This window comes from Nerophis lumbriciformis, linkage group LG12 (genome assembly GCF_033978685.3).
Source record: "Nerophis lumbriciformis linkage group LG12, RoL_Nlum_v2.1, whole genome shotgun sequence".
NCBI classification, from domain to species: Eukaryota; Metazoa; Chordata; class Actinopteri; order Syngnathiformes; family Syngnathidae; genus Nerophis; species Nerophis lumbriciformis.
In genome coordinates this window covers 9,522,863-9,540,205 of record NC_084559.2, presented here as the reverse complement: position 1 = coordinate 9,540,205, position 17,343 = coordinate 9,522,863, and the positions used below count along the sequence as shown (strand labels likewise).

The following is a 17,343-nucleotide window of genomic DNA, read 5'->3' as shown; positions in this document are numbered from 1 at the left end:
ACACAGGGTTTTGCTCTATGAGCTCGACGTATGCGCCGATGCATCGGTGTTGCCGGACCCATCACTACCGTACATCCCTAATACTTATAAAAGTCTTTTCTTACTTGTCATTGAATGTATTTTATTTCCTAAATAAAGAAAAGAAGCACTTTTCCCCAGTAGAATTGCATAGGTGCTTTTAAAAGATACACAACTGCGTGTTTCCTTACAAAATGTATTGCCACTGGTCCACAAGGAAGAAAGCATACAGATGTTGTGACAATGACGATACAGATGTTGCCCATCAGTGTGACAATGATAATGCTGTTTGGAGGGAGACTTTTCTACATTCATATTAGCAGCAGTAGAAGGCGGGGCTTGAAAGACTGAAGTTTTCTGTCATGACACAATGATGCATTTAGCTGTTTCAGTGGAGTCGCTGACTTCATTCCTGCTATCTTACTGATTAGGAGTCTAGCAAGCGCCTGCAAAAGAATGAAAAAGCAAGATTTAATGACGTCCAAACGTTTAATTGTGTGATGACATAAAAAGAAGAAGACATACCAGTCTGCAGCACAGGCTGGAACTGTCCCGCCATGCAGATTTCCTCCTGTTTCTGGCGCACGATCCTCTGGATGGGAGGTGGCAGGCCGCGAGGGTTGCGTGAGAAGACCAGGGCGTAGCCGTCCTCGCAGCTGCCGTCCTCCTTCAGGGTGCGGCAGGCGTAGGTGATGGCGTAGTTGTCGTAGTCGGTGTCGATGATCCAGTAGTTGTCACCTGGAGGAGCACAGAGCGGACCTGTTCAGTGGTGCCACGGCCTGGGGAATGTTCGAGGTCAGGGGTCGGCAACCCAAAATGGTCACTGCAAAAACTGAAATCTAAGTAAGATGAAATATGTCAAATAAGGGTGATATTTGCTTATTTTCTGTCTGATAAGATCATTCTTCTCACTAAGCAGATTTCATGTTAGAGTGTTTTACTTGTTTTAAGTGTTTTGGTCCTAAATGATCTCAGTAAGATATTACAGCTTGTTGCTGAGATTTGATGACCTATATTGAGTAAAACATGCTTGAAACTAGAATATCAAGTGTTGCAAAGCTGTGTCATCAACACTCACAAGGTTCAAGGTTCAACTTTATTGTCCCCGCGGGGAAATTTGTCTTGGGCACAGTGCATCATTGCTTTCTTAACATACCCAAAAACAACAGAACAAAAACACAAGCACAGACACAACCATACAACTAACATTTAAACATCAGAACATGGAGCTTGATAGACATAGGTGGCACTTTGATGTAGGCATAAAATCTACAGTATGGAGATAAAGTACCAATGTGCATTGCACTAGAGCTCATGGATAAAGTGCTTAGTTCTAAAGTGCTATGTGCTAAGTGCTAAAAAAGTGCTAACCTATGTATTAAAATTCTATTGCACATTGTTGGTCAGCTTAATGGAGGCTGGGACAAATGATAATTTAAGGCGGTTAGATTTGCATAGTGGGACCCGGAGTCTTCTCCCTGATGGCAGGGTTCCATATTCAGGAAAGAGTGGGTGTTGTGAGTTGGAAATAATTTTCTTAGCTTTTTTCCTAACTGCCTGCTCATAGATGCTCTGTATAGGCTCATATTCTTTCCTCCCTACGATTTTCATTGCCGTTTTACGCATGCCGGCCAGTTTGCTTTTTAGCTTAACGGTTAGGTTGCCAAACCATGAGGTGATCCCGTATCTAATGATGCTCTCTACAATGGCACGGTAGAAAATCATCATGCAAGTATAAAACTACTTTTTTTAAAGTCATCATTTCTTACTTCAAGCATGTAAAAAAAAAAAAATCATGAGTTTGACACAATTGTGTCTCATAATTAAAACAGATGACAGCCAAATGGACTTTGCTGTTTTATTTTCAATGAAACAATAGAAAATAGGTACTTATATAGTAGTACAGTTGGCACAGTACAGTAAACTGACAGTTAATATTTAAACATTTAACATTTCTAACAATTTTGAACAGAAATAGTTCATGCACATTCAGATAAATTCTTCAAAATTATAATTAAAAAAATGTTTCCGGGGGCCGGGCTGTATATATGTGCACTAATTGACTGAAAGAGCACACACTTGGCGCGATGATGTCATGTTATCCATGGAAAAATGCATTTTTAGACAATATGATTTGCCTGAGCGGCTAGGAGACCCCGAGAGTAACAAGCGCTTGCCTTGTTGCCTTTCCATTAAGAACAATAAACTAGTTTTTAGTATAAATTTGCTGGTTTCAAGAAATGTAATATCATTATGTCAAGATAATGGCACTAGCATTTACTTCATTTAAGAATATTTTTCAACATATTGAGCAAAAAAGGTATCTTTTTTTTTTCTACCAAGAAAAGTGCACTTGTTATTAGTGAGAATATACTTATTTTAAGCTATTTTTGGGTTCATTGAGGTTAGCTAATTTGACTTGTTTTGGAAAGTCTTGACAAGCCAAATTTTCTTGTTCTATTGGCAGATCATTTTGCTTAGTTCAAGTAAAATATCCCTCATTTTTGTATTTTTTTTCTTGTTTTTGAACACTGACTCGTTGCAGTGTTGAAAGAGCCATATTGCACCAAAAATACAAAAACAAATCTGTGTGGAGCCGCAAAAAATGAAAAGCCATATTACATACAGATAGTGTGTCATGAGATATAAATTGAATTAAAAGGACTTAAAGGAAACTAAATGAGCTCAAATATAGCTACAAATGAGGCATAATGATGCAATATGTACATATAGCTAGCCTAAATAGCATGTTAGCATCGATTAGCTTGCAGTCATGCAGTGACCAAATATGTCTGATTAGCACTCCACACAAGTCAATAACATCAACAAAACTAACATTTGTGCATTCATGCACAACGTTAAAAGTTTGGTGGACAAAATGAGACAGAAAAAGAAGTGGCATAAAACACGTCCTAGAAAGTCGGATAAAGTTATACATGTAAACAAACTATGGTGAGTTCAAGGACCGCCAAAATTAGTAGGACAAAACGGCGCTCACCAAATACTCGAATCTGTGAAGCATGTTTAATATAAACGGTGTGATTTATAACAATTAGGGAGGTTTGTGTCATGTTTGTCCTCCTACAGATTATTAAAACAAAAAATATATTTTTTTCCCCTCATCTTTTTCTATTTTTCATACATTTTTGAAAAAGCTCCAGAGAGCCACTAGGGCGGCGCTAAAGCCGCGGGTTGCCAACCCCCGTTCTAGGTAGAGCATCACAACAGAAATGGGCAAAAGCACGGAAAGCAAACACTTTAGAACAGTGGGGTCCCTAAAAAAATCGAAAGATATTTCTATGTATCTTTCACATTTGATAAAAAAAAAAGCGAAAACAATTTTTTAGGGCTGTCAAAGTTAATGCATTAACGCTTGTGATTATTCATCAAATATATTGCATTAATCACGTATAAACAGAATAATCACACAATTAATTTAGGCCCTACATGTTCCTTTACCTTAACTGTGGATGAATGCTTATTTTGAAAATGTAATTTTGTTTATAGATTATATGCAATCTGTTGTTGAGTTCCCTAGTTTGAGTGGACATAAATGAAGGTGTGTGTTGCTGAGCCTGACCTGGACATAATCTGGACTGGACCTGGTTTTAAGAACCCTTTAAACCAGGGGTGCTCACACTTTTTCTGCAGGCGAGCTACTTTTCAATTGATCAAGTCGTGGGGATCTACCTCATTCATATATATCATTTATATTTACTTATTTATGAAATATATGTTTTTGTTAACAAGTTAAAGGTGTTTAATGATAATGCAAGCATGTTTAACACATATAGTTAATATTGTTAATACATTAAAGGTGTTTAATGATAATACAAGTATGTTTTATACATATAGTTAATATTGTTAATACATTAAAGGTGTTTAATGATAATACAAGCATGTTTAACACATATAGTTAATATTGTTAACAAGTTAAAGGTGTTTAATGATAATACAAGCATGTTTAACACAAATAGTTAATATTGTTAACAACTTAAAGGTGGTTAAAGATAATACAAGCATGTTTAACACAGTTTATATTGTTAACAAGTTAAAGGTGGTTAAAGATAATACAAGCATGTTTAACACATATAGTTAATATTGTTAACAAGTTAAAGGTGGTTAAAAATAATACAAGCACGTTTAACACAAATAGTTAATATTGTTAACAACTTAAAGGTGTTTAAAGATAATGCAAGCATGTTTAACACAAATAGTTAATATTGTTAACAACTTAAAGGTGGTTAAAGATAATACAAGCATGTTCAACACATATAGTTAATATTGTTAACAAGTTAAAGGTGTTTAAAGATAATACAAGCATGTTTAACACATATAGTTAATATTGTTAACAAGTTAAAGGTGTTTAAAGATAATACAAGCATGTTTAACACATATAGTTAATATTGTTAACAAGTTAAAGGTGGTTAAAGATAATACAAGCATGTTTAACACATATAGATTCCTTTCTTTCATGAAGACAAGAATATAAGTTGGTGTATTACCTGATTGTGATGACTTGCATTGATTGGAATCAGACAGTGGTGCTAAAAACGTCCGCATTTTCGAATGGAGGAGAAAAAAAGTCCTCCTTTCTGTCCAATACCACATGAAAGTGGTTGGTTTTTGGCATCTTATTTGTCCGGCTTCCGTACTCCTTTGTATACACTTTACAATAAATACATTGTCGGCAAACTCCGTAGCTTTCTAGCTTGTGCACGCCAGCTTTCTGAGACTCTTATTTTGTTAGCGCAGGCAGGATGAAGCAGAGCTTTTATTGTGCAACTGTGCAGTCGGTCTTTGGAGTTTTGACGACAGGTACGGCGCCAGAGTCTGTTGAAATAAAGTGTTTCTCGCCTTCCAGTCGGTAATTTTAATGAGCTGGCAGCAGCCAGCGTCATCTCAGAAGACCCTCGGGTGCCGTGAATGTCAATCAAGTGACGAAAGTGACGTCATAGTGAAGATTTATGATCGCTCATTTTTAGGACTATTTTTTTTAATGCCTGGCTGGTGATCGACTGACACACCCTCCGAGATCGACCGGTAGATCGCGATCGACGTAATGAGCACCCCTGCTTTAAACAATCTAATTTCATTGACAACCAGGTCTGGTGAAAATAAGATCCTTTAAAAAGAATATTAATAATAATAATATAAGATAAATAAATTAAAAACATTTTATTGAATAAAAAATAAAGTAAAAAAATATAAAAACAGTTACATAGAAACTAGTAATGAATGAAAATGAGTCAAATGAAGTGTTAAAGGTTAGTACTATTAGTGGAGCAATCATGTGTGCTTACGGACTGTATCCCTTGCAGACTGTATTGATATATATTGATATATAATGTAGGAACCTACCAGAATATTAATAACAGAAAGAAACAACCCTTTTGTGTGAATGAGTGTAAATGAGGGAGGGAGGTTTTTTGGGTTGGTGCACTAATTAGGGCCCGCATGGCCCATTGCATAAGGACTCCCACAGGGAGTCCTTATGCAATGGGACATAAGGACCTATTGAATTTGTAAGGTTTTATTATTATTATTATTATTCCGCAACTTTGCGCTGTAATTTGACCCCCTTAACATACTTCAAAACTCACCAAATTTTACACACACATCAGTAATATACGGCAAAACTTTTTATCAAAAAACCAAACCTCAAAACTCAAAATTGCGCTCTAACGCCCCCTAGGAAAAAAAAAACTAGACTGCCTGTAACTCCCACTAGGAAGGTCGGAGAGACATGAAACAAAAACCTCTATGTAGGTCTGATTTAGACCTAGTTTTCATAATTGTATATCCTCGGGCCTAGTGGTTAGAGTGTCCGTCCTGAGATCGGTAGGTTGGGAGTTCAAATCCCGGCCGAGTCATACCAAAGACTATAAAAAAATGGGACCCATTACCTCCCTGCTTGGCACTCAGCATCAAGGGTTGGAATTGGGGGTTAAATCACCAAAATGATTCCCGGGCGCAGCCACCGCTGCTGCCCACTGCTCCCCTCACCTCCCAGGGGGTGATCAAGGGTGATGGGTCAAATGCAGAGAATAATTTCGCCACACCTAGTGTGTGTGTGACAATCATTGGTACTTTAACTTTTTAACTTTAAAAATCAACAGGAAGTTGGCAATTCCCCCTTCAAGACAAAAAAGTACTAAAAACAGTCAATTTTGTCTCTTTGAGCTGTATTTTCACCCTCTTAACATGCTCCAAAACTCACCAAACTGAACACACACATCAGGACTGGCAAAAATTGCGATCTAATAAAAAAACCTAACCCCAAATCTCAAAATTGTGCTCTAGCGCAATTTTTTAATGAAACGCACAAAAAACTGCAACTCGGAAGAAAAAAATGACAAAACTGCCTGTAACTCCCACTGGGAAGGTCGGAGAGACACGAACCAAAAACCTCTATGTAGGTCTCACTTAGACCTACATTTCATAAATTGACAACCCCCAGCAAAAATCAACAGGAAGTTTGCTATTCCCCCTTCAAAACAAATTTTTTGTAAAAAAACGGTCACCTTCCTTCAAAAACTATCTCCTCTGAGCGCGTTTGTCGTTTCGGCTTCAAACTAACACGGGAGAGAGATTAAACCCTTGTGTATAAAATAACAGAACAGCGTTTTAATACCTGCTCCGGTTTTGATTTTATGACCCTTCAAAGACCCGCTGCGCTGATGCTGCTGCGCTGCTGTTTTTTTTAAGATGGCTGCTTAATAGCAGGAAGCACCAACGTGCCCACACAATGCAGACAAGGTAGGTACACTAGACAAAAGTATTGGGACACTTCAGACTAAAAGTAGACAAAAGTATTGGGACACTTAGGACTAGCCCGACCAATGCTGCTTGCAGCTTTAATTGTAAGTGTATCTTGTGTTTTTTATGTTGATTTAATAAATAAAAAATTAAAAAAACGATACCGATAATTTCCGATATTACATTTTAAAGCATTTATCGACCGATAATATCGGCAGGCCAATATTATCGGACATCTCTAATTATTATTATAAATGTTTTCAATTTTGTGTAAAAAGTTGATGCTGTCATTTACAATCTTAAGACCGAGGAGTGTGTTATTGATATAGTAGTGTAGTGTAAGAGGAGGTCACTGTACTTTTTATAGTACTATAACAATGTTTAGTTGTATTCAGACAATATAATTACCATACAAAATAAAACTACTGCACATGGAAATATATATTAATAGTGTGTGCGGGTGGCCTTACCTCCACTGGACAGATAGCTGGCCAGTCCCTGGTAGTTCATGAACATCTTTCCTGGGCTGCCGGGGTCAGGCACGGTGTACTGAGCGGCCATGTCGGCACACACGACCCAGAACCTGCACAGGACGTCCAGAGGGTCAATATTTCTCAGTGCTTATGAATACATGGATGCAGAAACAACAACAACAACACTGCAAAAAGTCAGTGTTCAAAAACAAGAAAAAAAAAATACAAAAATGAGGCGTATTTTATTTGAACTAAGCAAAATTATCTGCCAATAGAACAAGAAAATTCGGCTTGTCAAGACTTTCCAAAACAAGTAAAATTAGCTTACCTCAATAAACTCACCGTTTATATTAAACATGCTTCACAGATTTGAGTATTTGGCGAGAACCGTTTTGTCCTACTAATTTTGGCGGTCCTTGAACTCACCATAGTTTGTTTACATGTACAACTTTATCCGACTTTCTAGGACGTGTATTATGCCACTTCTTTGTCTGTCTCATTTTGTCCACCAAACTTTTAACGTTGTGCGTGAATGCACAAATGTGAGTTTTGTTGATGTTATTGACTTGTGTGGAGTGCTAATCAGACATATTTGGTCACTGCATGACTGCAAGCTAATCGATGCTAACATGCTATTTAGGCTAGCTATATGTACATATTGCATCATTATGCCTCATTTGTAGCTATATTTGAGATCATTTAGTTTCCTTTAAGTTCTCTTAATTCAATTTATATCTCATGACACACTATCTGCATGTAATATGGCTTTTAATTTTTTGCGGCTCCACACAGATTTGTTTTTGTATTTTTGGTGCAATATGGCTCTTTCAACACTGCAAAAAGTCAATGTTCAAAAACAATAAAAAAAAAATATTTAAAAAATGAGGGGTATTTTACTTTAACCAATCAAATTATCTGCCAATAGAACAAGAAAATTTGGCTTGTCAAGACTTTCCAAAACAAGTAAAATTAGCTAACCTCAATGAACCCAAAAATAGCTTAAAATAAGTATATTCTCACTAATAACAAGTGCACTTTTCTTGGTAGAAAAAAATTAGAACTTTTTGCTCAATATGTTGAAAAATATTCTTAAATGAAGTAAATGCTAGTGCCATTATCTTGACATAATTATATTACATTTCTTGAAACCAGCAAACTTATACTAAAAACTAGTTTATTGTTCTTAATGGAAAGGCAACAAGGCAAGCGCTTGTTACTCTCGGGGTCTCCTAGCCGCTCAGGCAAATCATATTGTCTAAAAATGCATTTTTCCATGGATAACATGACATCATCGCGCCAAGTGCGTCCTCTTTCAGTCAATTAGTGTGCATATATACAGCCCGGCCCCGGGCCAAATTTTTTTAATTGTAATTTTGAAGAATTTATCTGAATGTGCATGAACTATTTCTGTTCAAAATTGTTAGAAATGTTAAATGTTTAAATATTAACTGTCAGTTTACTGTACTGTGCCAACTGTACTACTATATGAGTACCTATTTAGGGCCCGCATGGCCCATTGTATAAGGACTCCCAAAGGGAGTCCTTATGCAATGGGACATAAGGACCTATTGTATTTGTAAGGTTTTATTATTATTCTTTATTCTTCCGCCGCCACAACAAACTGTAATTTGACCCACTTAACATGCTTCAAAACTCACCATATTTGACCCACACATCAGGACCTGCGAAAATTACCTTTTTAAAAAAAAAACGAACCCCAAAACTCATAATTGCGCTCTAGCGCCCCCTAGGAAAAAAAACAACTAGACTGCCTATATCTCCCACTAGGAAGATCGGAGAGACATGAAACAAAAACCTGTATGTAGGTCTGACTTAGACCTAGTTTTCATAATTGTATATCATCGGGCAGAAATCAACAGGAAGTTGGCAATTCCCCCTTCAAGACAAAAAAGTACTAAAAACAGTCACTTTTGCCTCTTTGAGCTGTAATTTGACCCCCTTAACACGCTTCAAAACTCACCGAACTGAACACACACATCAGGACTGGCAAAAATCGCGATCTAATAAAAAAAAACCTAACCCCAAATTTAAAAATTGCGCTCTAGAGCAATTTTTGAATAAAACGGAGAAAAAACTGCTCCTCGGAAGAAAAAAATGACAAAACTGCCTGTAACTCCCACTGGGAAGGTCGGAGAGACATGAAACAAAAACCTCTCCGTAGGTCTCACTTAGACCTACATTTCATAAATTGACAACCCCCAGCAAAAATCAACAGGAAGTTTGCTATTCCCCCTTCAAAACAAATTGTTTGTAAAAACCGGTCACCTTCCTTCAAAAGCGAACTCCTCTGAGCGCGTTTGTCGTTTCGCCTTCAAACTAACACAGGAGAGACATTGAACCCTTGTGATTACAACAACAGAAGCCCTTTTTTAATAACTGCTCCGGTTTTGATTTTATGACCCTTCAAAGACCCGCTGCGCTGATGCTGCTGCGCTGGGTTTTTTTTAAGCTGGCTGCTCAAAAGCAGGAAGCACCAACATGCCCATACAATGCAGACAAGGTAGGTACACTAGACAAAAGTCTTGGGACACTTCAGACTAAAAGTAGACAAAAGTATTGGGACACTTAGGACTAGCACCTGCCAAATACGCGGGCCCGACCAACGCTGCTTGCAGCTTTAATTTCTATTGTTTCTTTGAAAACAAAACAGCAAATTCCATCCGTTTTAATTATGACACAAAATTGTGTCAGTCGTGATTTTTTTTTTTTCATGCTTGAAGTAAGAAATGATAACTTTAAAAAAGTAGTTTTATACTTGTGAGTGTTGATGACACAGCTTTGCAACACTTGATATTCTAGTTTCAAGCATGTTTTACTCAATATAGGTCATCAAATCTCAGCAAAATATCTTACTGAGATCATTTAGGAGCAAAACACTTAAAACAAGTAAAACACTCTAACATAAAATCTGCTTAGTGAGAAGAATGATCTTATCAGACAGAAAATAAGCAAATATCACCCTTATTTGAGATATTTCATCTTACTTAGAATTCAGTTTTTGCATTGACCGAGCAGTGCTTACCCAAACAGGGTGACTCTACCCCTGGATGAGGCCACCATGGCGCCATCGTCTCCAACAGTGTACTCTGCAGAGATGTTGTCCTGCAGGAACAAACCCTCTGGGTCCTTCTTCTGCAGGGCGTACCACTTTCCCGCATACTGTTGAGGAAACAAAGACACATTCAGAACCATTGACCATTATGCCTTTCCCTTCAAGAAACAACATGGACTTACCCTTTGGGGGTCAAAGTCTTGTTTGACTGTGAAGCTGTCCACCACGCAGTCGGCCAGGCTGCGCTCCACACCGGTTAGGAGCAGCATCACCAGGGCAAACATTTGGAAGTCCATTCTAGATCAATCAAGTTGAACGCGTCAGTTTAGTTTGCGAGTCGCAGTCAAAAGGAGCTTGCCGTCTTAGTATCATCTAGTGTATCCTCTCCAGAACAACTGCAGTGGACATTTGCTTGTCACATTCAGAAACAAAATAGCTGTGTAACGCATGTCCACTGCAGAGGACGGCGGTTTCCAAGAGGATACACTCTCTCCTCGTCCCTGCAAGGCTGCATCGTCTTACCTGAGGTGTCGAGCGAAGCTGAAGCAGGAAGGTCCGGTTCGGAGTTGTGAGAAACACAAAAGCGTCAAGGCTTTTATACCCCACGCACACCCTGGCTCATGGTTTATTTTCATGTCTGGGACCTAAATACAGAGTGTAAATCTACCGTTAATCCATTTAACCAAATCCCCCCGCCATAAGCTGGTGAACCCTCTCATTCAGCAGTGTGCAGGCTTTATGTAATTGTCTGCAGGGCTACATAACAACATACATAATAGCAGATGTGGCCAAGGGAACAGTTAGTTTGAGCCTCGGGGCACGTGTACATACTCTATAAGTTTGCATGTGGTGTATGTATTATACACACTGATATTGCCATGTCTCAATTTAAATGTTTACTATAGACTATGAAGTCAATCGAAGTCTTAACTGTAGTTAGATTGTAGATGTGACCCCCCATCACTTCTGTTATTTGAATTAAATAATCATATCGTTCCATAATATCCCAGGAATATGCATACCGTTGCGTCGACCAGCTCTTCCTCCCAGGGAATCTAAGTTACTGGTCAATCCCAAGTTCTTTCGATGACATATATGCTGAGTAAGAAGGACCATCAAGACAGAATTGGAATATTTTCAAGTTTTACTAAAGCTTTAGGAGGTCAACTTAACCAATACATTCATATCGGCTACTCTAGTTGATCTGACATTCAAACGGAAAAGCCAACTTCTTGCACACAAAGAAAGTCCCCCCCCCCCCCTTCGCAACACCGATAAGGAAGATTTTGGGGGTTTGGTTTCACATTCCTGATGGTTTAAGACACTAAACAGACAATCTGAAGACAAAGAGAGACTGGTAGAATATACAAAGGAAAAGTACTAGATTATCTAAACATGACTATGTAAAAAGAAAGAACTCTTAAACATATATGCATCCTCCACAATACTGTGTTTTTCAACCACTGTGCCGCGGCATACTAGTGTGCCGTGAGATACAGTCTGGTGATTATGTAGTTTCAACTATTTGGGTTAGAAATATTATTTTTGGAAAACAGTAATTATAATCCGCAAATAATGTGCCGTTGTGGAGTGCCGGTGCTGTCTAGAGCTCGGCAGAGTAACCGTGTAATACTCTTCCATATCAGTTGGTGGCAGCCGGTAGCTAATTGCTTTGTAGATGTCGGAAACAACGACGATGGTTTGTCGTGATCACAATATGCAGACGACAGCGGGAGGCAGTGTGCAGGTAAAAAGGTGTCTAATGCTTAAACCAAAAATAAACAAAAGGTGAGTGCCCCTAAGAAAAGGCATTGAAGCTTAGGGAAGGCTATGCAGAACGAAACTAAAACTGAACTGGCTACAAAGTAAACAAAAACAGAATGCTGGACGACAGCAAAGACTTACTGTGGAGCAAAGACGGCGTCCACAATGTACATCCGAACATGACATGACAATCAACAATGTCAAAGAAGGATAAAAACAACTGAAATATTCTTGATTGCTAAAACAAAGTAGATGCGGGGAATATCGCTCAAAGGAAGAAGTCTGGAGAACGCTACATTTCGGACTGCATTGTGCCGAGTGTGAAATTTGGTGGAGGAGGAATTATGGTGTGGGGTTGTTGGCCCCTTAGTTCCAGTGAAAGGAACTTTGAGTGCTCCAGGATACCAAAACATTTTGGACAATTCCATGGGATGGCACTTCAAGTTCATATGCGAGTAAAGGCAGGTGGCCAAATACTTTTGGCAATATAGTGTACGTGTAACTCTGACGGCATAAATAGAGCAAAAACAAAAGTGTTACAGTCCCTCGGATGTATTGATAAAGTGATAAAAAGGCACGAAACAAGCGGTTAGAATAATTGTAAGTTATCACAAACAACTTTGTGTTGAAATGAGTTCCAGGCACAAGGACAGGGGCTGTCTTTGAGGCCTACCAAGAGTAAGGCTCGTAAAACTCCACTCTGTAAGGGGGAGAGCCACATGTTTTCTCTCATGTACCGTATTTTCCGCACCATAAGGCGCCCTGGGTTAAAAGCCGCGCCTTCAATGAACGGCATATTCCAAAACTTTGTCCACCTATAAGCCGCCCCGTGTTGTAAGCCGCATCTAACTGCGCTAAAGGAATGTCAAAAAAACAGTCAGATAGGTCAGTCAAACTTTAATAATATATTAAAAACCAGCGTGATGTGGGTGCGCATGGAGTCGTATATCAACATGGACGGAGCTGCGTGAAGAAAGCCACCCGGCCTCTTCGCGTACACTTAAACTTACCTTAACCACTCGCTCATCTTTTCTTCATCCATCCCTTCGAGTTAGCTTTTATGATGACGCCGGCTGGAAAGGTCTCTTTTGGCAAGGTCTTCCTTTTGAATATCACCATGGGTGGAAGTTTCTGGCCATTAGCATGGCAAGCTAGAACCACAGTGAAGGATGACTTCTCATTCCCTGTGGTGCGAATATTCACCGTACGTGCTCCCGTTGTATCCACAGTGCGGTTCACAGGAATATCAGTTGCTGTGAAATAGTAATCCGTGTGCGGATGGAGAGATTGCGTCTTTTCATGAACCGGATCCTTGTCGCTTAGTAGGAGCCATTTTGTGGTCTTTACAGATGTAAACAGGAAATGAAACGTACGGTAATATCCGCGCGCTTTTTCTTCTTCTACGCGGGCGGGTGGTTGCTTACAGTAGAAGAAGAAGCGCTTCCTGTTCTATGGGGGCGGGTGCTTACCTTGGCGGTTGCTTGCGTAGAAGAAGAAGCGCTTCCTGTTCTACCGGGAAAAAAGATGGCGGCTGTTTACCGAAGTTGCGAGACCGAAACTTTATGAAAATGAATCTTAATATTAATCCATATATAAAGCGCACCGGGTTATAAGCCGCACTGTCAGCTTTTGAGTAAATTTGTGGTTTTTAGGTGCGGCTAATAGTGCGGAAAATACGGTATGGTAATCAACAGAAGAATGTTGTTCTGGCCCAAGGACTTCAAAGCGGAGAGATGAAAGGATCTGCCCAATTTCCAGACGAACTCTTTTTGAAGTATTTTACGAACTCTTTTTGAACGGACCTTTTCTGTGAACTTTTTTGCGACCTTTGTCCTTTGGAAACAGCCGTGGCCATGAGGTCGGGGAGGGTCCAAAATAAAAGGAGGAAGCATACAATCTTTTGGCAGAGCGTGCTGGAGATTGTAGAAGGATACAATGTCCGGGCGACTCTCCTCAATATATTAAGTCCAAATTGAATTCTGTCTCTGTTTAATTCTTTGCCTCTTGTCTTGTTTAATAGATGTCATCAGTGTTTGAACCTGACACAAGCTTTTGTTTAGATGTGGATCTTTTTTTTTTTTTGCTGAGCAGCCGTCATGTTATGTCAGGAGAGGCTCAGGTGGACCTGGAGGCTGTGGCTTGTTCCGGGTTAAGTTAAGTAACACGTCTATAAATACAGACAGACGTAACATGCTGTGAAACACACGCTTTAAAAATACTTTCTTTTTCTTTAAGTCAGTTGGGATGTACCTACTAACGAGGTCAGTGAGTGTAATTGCTGTCATGTAAATGATCATAAATTGAGATATTGCAATCCCCTCTGAGAAGGTAGTTTTAGAGGCAGCTAAGTTCAGACAAGTCACAAAGCTTAACTTGAACAGTTCAATTAGGGCATGTCAACAACACCCGACATAAGATGTTGCCGTTTGAACTCATGCAAAGGAGCACTGGTTATGCATGCCTGCTTAACTTAACTAACTGGACGTGACCTGGCCTTGTTTGGACTGGTCCAAGGTCATGTCGGGTGGCTGGCATGTTGTCGTCCACAGAACAAACTACGCTCGACATACCCTTTGTCTGGGAAAACCCGATATTTTGAACTCGAAATTGAATAATTTTCCGGTAAATCTACTGTGTTTAAACTTTAATTGGGGGGTTGGTCTGGTAGATTTATTTTCTTTAGTGATGGGTCCGGCAACACCGATGCATCGGCACATGCGTCGAGCTCATAGAGCAAAACCCTGTGTCGGTGCGCGTACCGCTTTTAGAAAGTCACGTAACCGATCATGAGCTGTTTTGGTCACGTGACCGATACGCCAACTGTGTCGCACTGACGCCTCCTCTGTGCCCTGTGAGCGGCTCTTTTCTACAGCCGGAGAAATAATAACTAAGAAGAGAAATCGTCTAAAATGTAATAAGTCGGAAAAACTGTTAATAAAAATGTGTAAAAAAATAAAATTAAAAAAATTCCCAGTCCACAATCATCCACAACACGTTCTCTTAGATTTCCATGTTATGATACATGTTCACATTATTTATTGACTGTATCTAAAAAAGATACAAATATATTTTTATTTAAATGAAGATATGAAATAATCCTAAATGAAATACAATGACTTGGTTTATATTATTGTATATACTAGGGCAGGGGTCACCAACGCGGTGCCCGCGGTCACCAGGTAGCCCGTAAGGACCAGATCAGTCGCCCGCTGGCCTGTTCTAAAAATAGCTCAAAGAGCAGCACTTACCAGTGAGCTGCCTCTATTTTTTAAATTTTATTTATTTACTAGCAAGTCTGGTCTCGCTTTACTCGACATTTTTAATTCTAAAAGAGACAAAACTCAAATAGAATTTGAAAATCCAAGAAAATATTTTAAAGACTTGGTCTTCACTTGGAATAAGCGGTAGAAAATGGATGGATGGATGGGTCTTCACTTGTTTAAATAAATTCATTTATTTTTTACTTTGCTTCTTATTACTTTTAGAAATACAATTTTAGAGAAAAAATATAACCTTAAAAATGATTTTAGGATTTTTAAACAAATATACCTTTTTACCTTTTAAATGTCTTCCTCTTCTTTCCTGACAATTTAAATCAATGTTCAAGTACATTTTTTTTTTTATTATTGTAAAGAATAATAAATATTTTAGCTTCTGGTTTTTCGACGAAGAATATTTGTGAAATATTTCTTCAAACTTACTATGATTAAAATTCAAAAAAATTATTCTGGCAAATCTAGAAAATCTGTAGAATCAAATTTAAATCGTATTTCAAAGTATTTTGAATTTCTTTTAAAAATGTTGTTCTGGAAAATCTAGAAGAAATACTGATTTGTCTTTGTTGGAAATATAGCTTGGTCCAATTTGTTAAATATTCTAACAAAGTGCAGATTGGATTTTAACCAATTTAAAACATGTCATCAAAATTCTAAAATGTATCTTAATCAGGAAAAATTACTAATGATGTTCCATAAATTCTTTTTTAAATTTTTTCAAAAAGATTCAAATAAGCTAGTTTTTCTCTTCTTTTTGTCGGTTGAATTTTGAATTTTAAAGAGATAAACTATGTTTCAAAATGTTATTTTAATTTTTTCCGTGTTTTCTCCTCTTTTAAACCGTTCAATTAAGTGTTTTTTTCATCATTTATTCTCTACAAAAAACCTTCCGTAAAAGGAAAAAAAAAATGTACGACGGAATGACAGACAGAAATACCCATTTTTTTATATATATAAATGTATTTATTTAGCTATTCTTGTTTAAATCACACTTACGTGTAACTTACAAATGACAATATATATTATTTATTTAAGTGTGTATCAAACTGGTAGCCCTTCGCATTAATCAGTACCCAAGAAGTAGTTTTTGGTTTCAAAAAGGTTGGTGACCCCTGTACTAGGGCATCAAATCAGTGTCAGTTGAGTCGGTCCATAGGTTGCCTGTAGGGATTTTTAATGTCCAGCAGATGTCAGTATTTAGTGACACAGTATCAATACAGTTTTGCAATGTGTCGAAACGCTTCATGACGCCTCAACCCATCACTACTGTGACCAGTGCAAAGTTCAATAAATTCAACATATTACCGGTACACATTTAGCGGACTAATTTACAAACTATATTTCAGTGGAGCAACACACTTACCGCCCGATGGGAGCAGACCTTTCCCAGCAGGGAGCCAGCCACACAATGAGTCATACACTGAGGTGCTATTTGATGATTGCCAACCTGACACAGCTGCCTTGGGGCAAGTGGCCACACATCAGCCTGATTGAGGATAAAATTAGGGATGTACTTGCCTTCAATGACCACACCTAGAGGTTGGCGTAGTTTGACCGCCTGGTGCATGCTTTCATTGTGATGGCTGGCCCTCTGTCTAGTCTCACCTGTTCGGAGGTACACAGTAGTTAAAAATGAACACTTGAGCACGAGCGTGTACAGAAAAAAAGACTAACAGTTTTTTAGACTATTCTAGTTTTCACCCACCTGCTCTGAAGAAAGGTCTCCAGACTCCCGTAGTCAATTATTAAGAAGTCGGGAGGATCTGTGATGCTGACATTGCTTTTGATGAACAAGCTGGGGAACTTTGCAATTTCAGCGGAAGGACATGATAGAAAAATCGTTGATGAAGGTGAAGAATATTGATAGGAAGTCCATCCATCCATCCATCCATCCACTTCCGCTTATCCGAGGTCGGGTCGCGGGGGCAGCAGCCTAAGCAGGGAAGCCCAGACTTCCCTCTCCCCAGCCACTTCGTCCAGC

At 38.6% G+C, this 17,343-nt stretch overlaps 1 protein-coding gene across 1 annotated transcript; it reads right to left on the bottom strand.

Moving 5' to 3' along the window:
• Positions 1 to 200: 200 nt before the first annotated feature.
• On the bottom strand, positions 201 to 16,944 carry LOC133622986 (purpurin-like). The gene is made up of 7 exons (XM_061985858.2): positions 16,726 to 16,944; positions 10,846 to 10,967; positions 10,506 to 10,620; positions 10,294 to 10,430; positions 7,248 to 7,360; positions 544 to 756; positions 201 to 464 (listed from the first exon to the last, which is right to left on the bottom strand). Exons 1-7 carry the CDS (start codon positions 16,927 to 16,929, stop codon positions 454 to 456), a joined length of 915 nt encoding a protein of 304 aa, XP_061841842.2. The 5' UTR covers positions 16,930 to 16,944; the 3' UTR covers positions 201 to 453.
• Positions 16,945 to 17,343: the final 399 nt, after the last annotated feature.

Bases quoted from the DNA above. Each gene is read 5' to 3' on its own strand.
- LOC133622986 (XM_061985858.2), bottom strand. From the start codon at position 16,929: ATGCACCAGGCGGTCAAACTACGCCAACCTCTAGGTGTGGTCATTGAA. The intron at 10,968-16,725 runs GTAAGTGTGTTG...CTCTGTATTTAG, and splicing joins AGGTCTGCTCCCATCGGGCG to GTCCCAGACATGAAAATAAA. The intron at 7,361-10,293 runs GTAAGCACTGCT...CGTCCTGTGCAG, and splicing joins GGTAGAGTCACCCTGTTTGG to GTTCTGGGTCGTGTGTGCCG.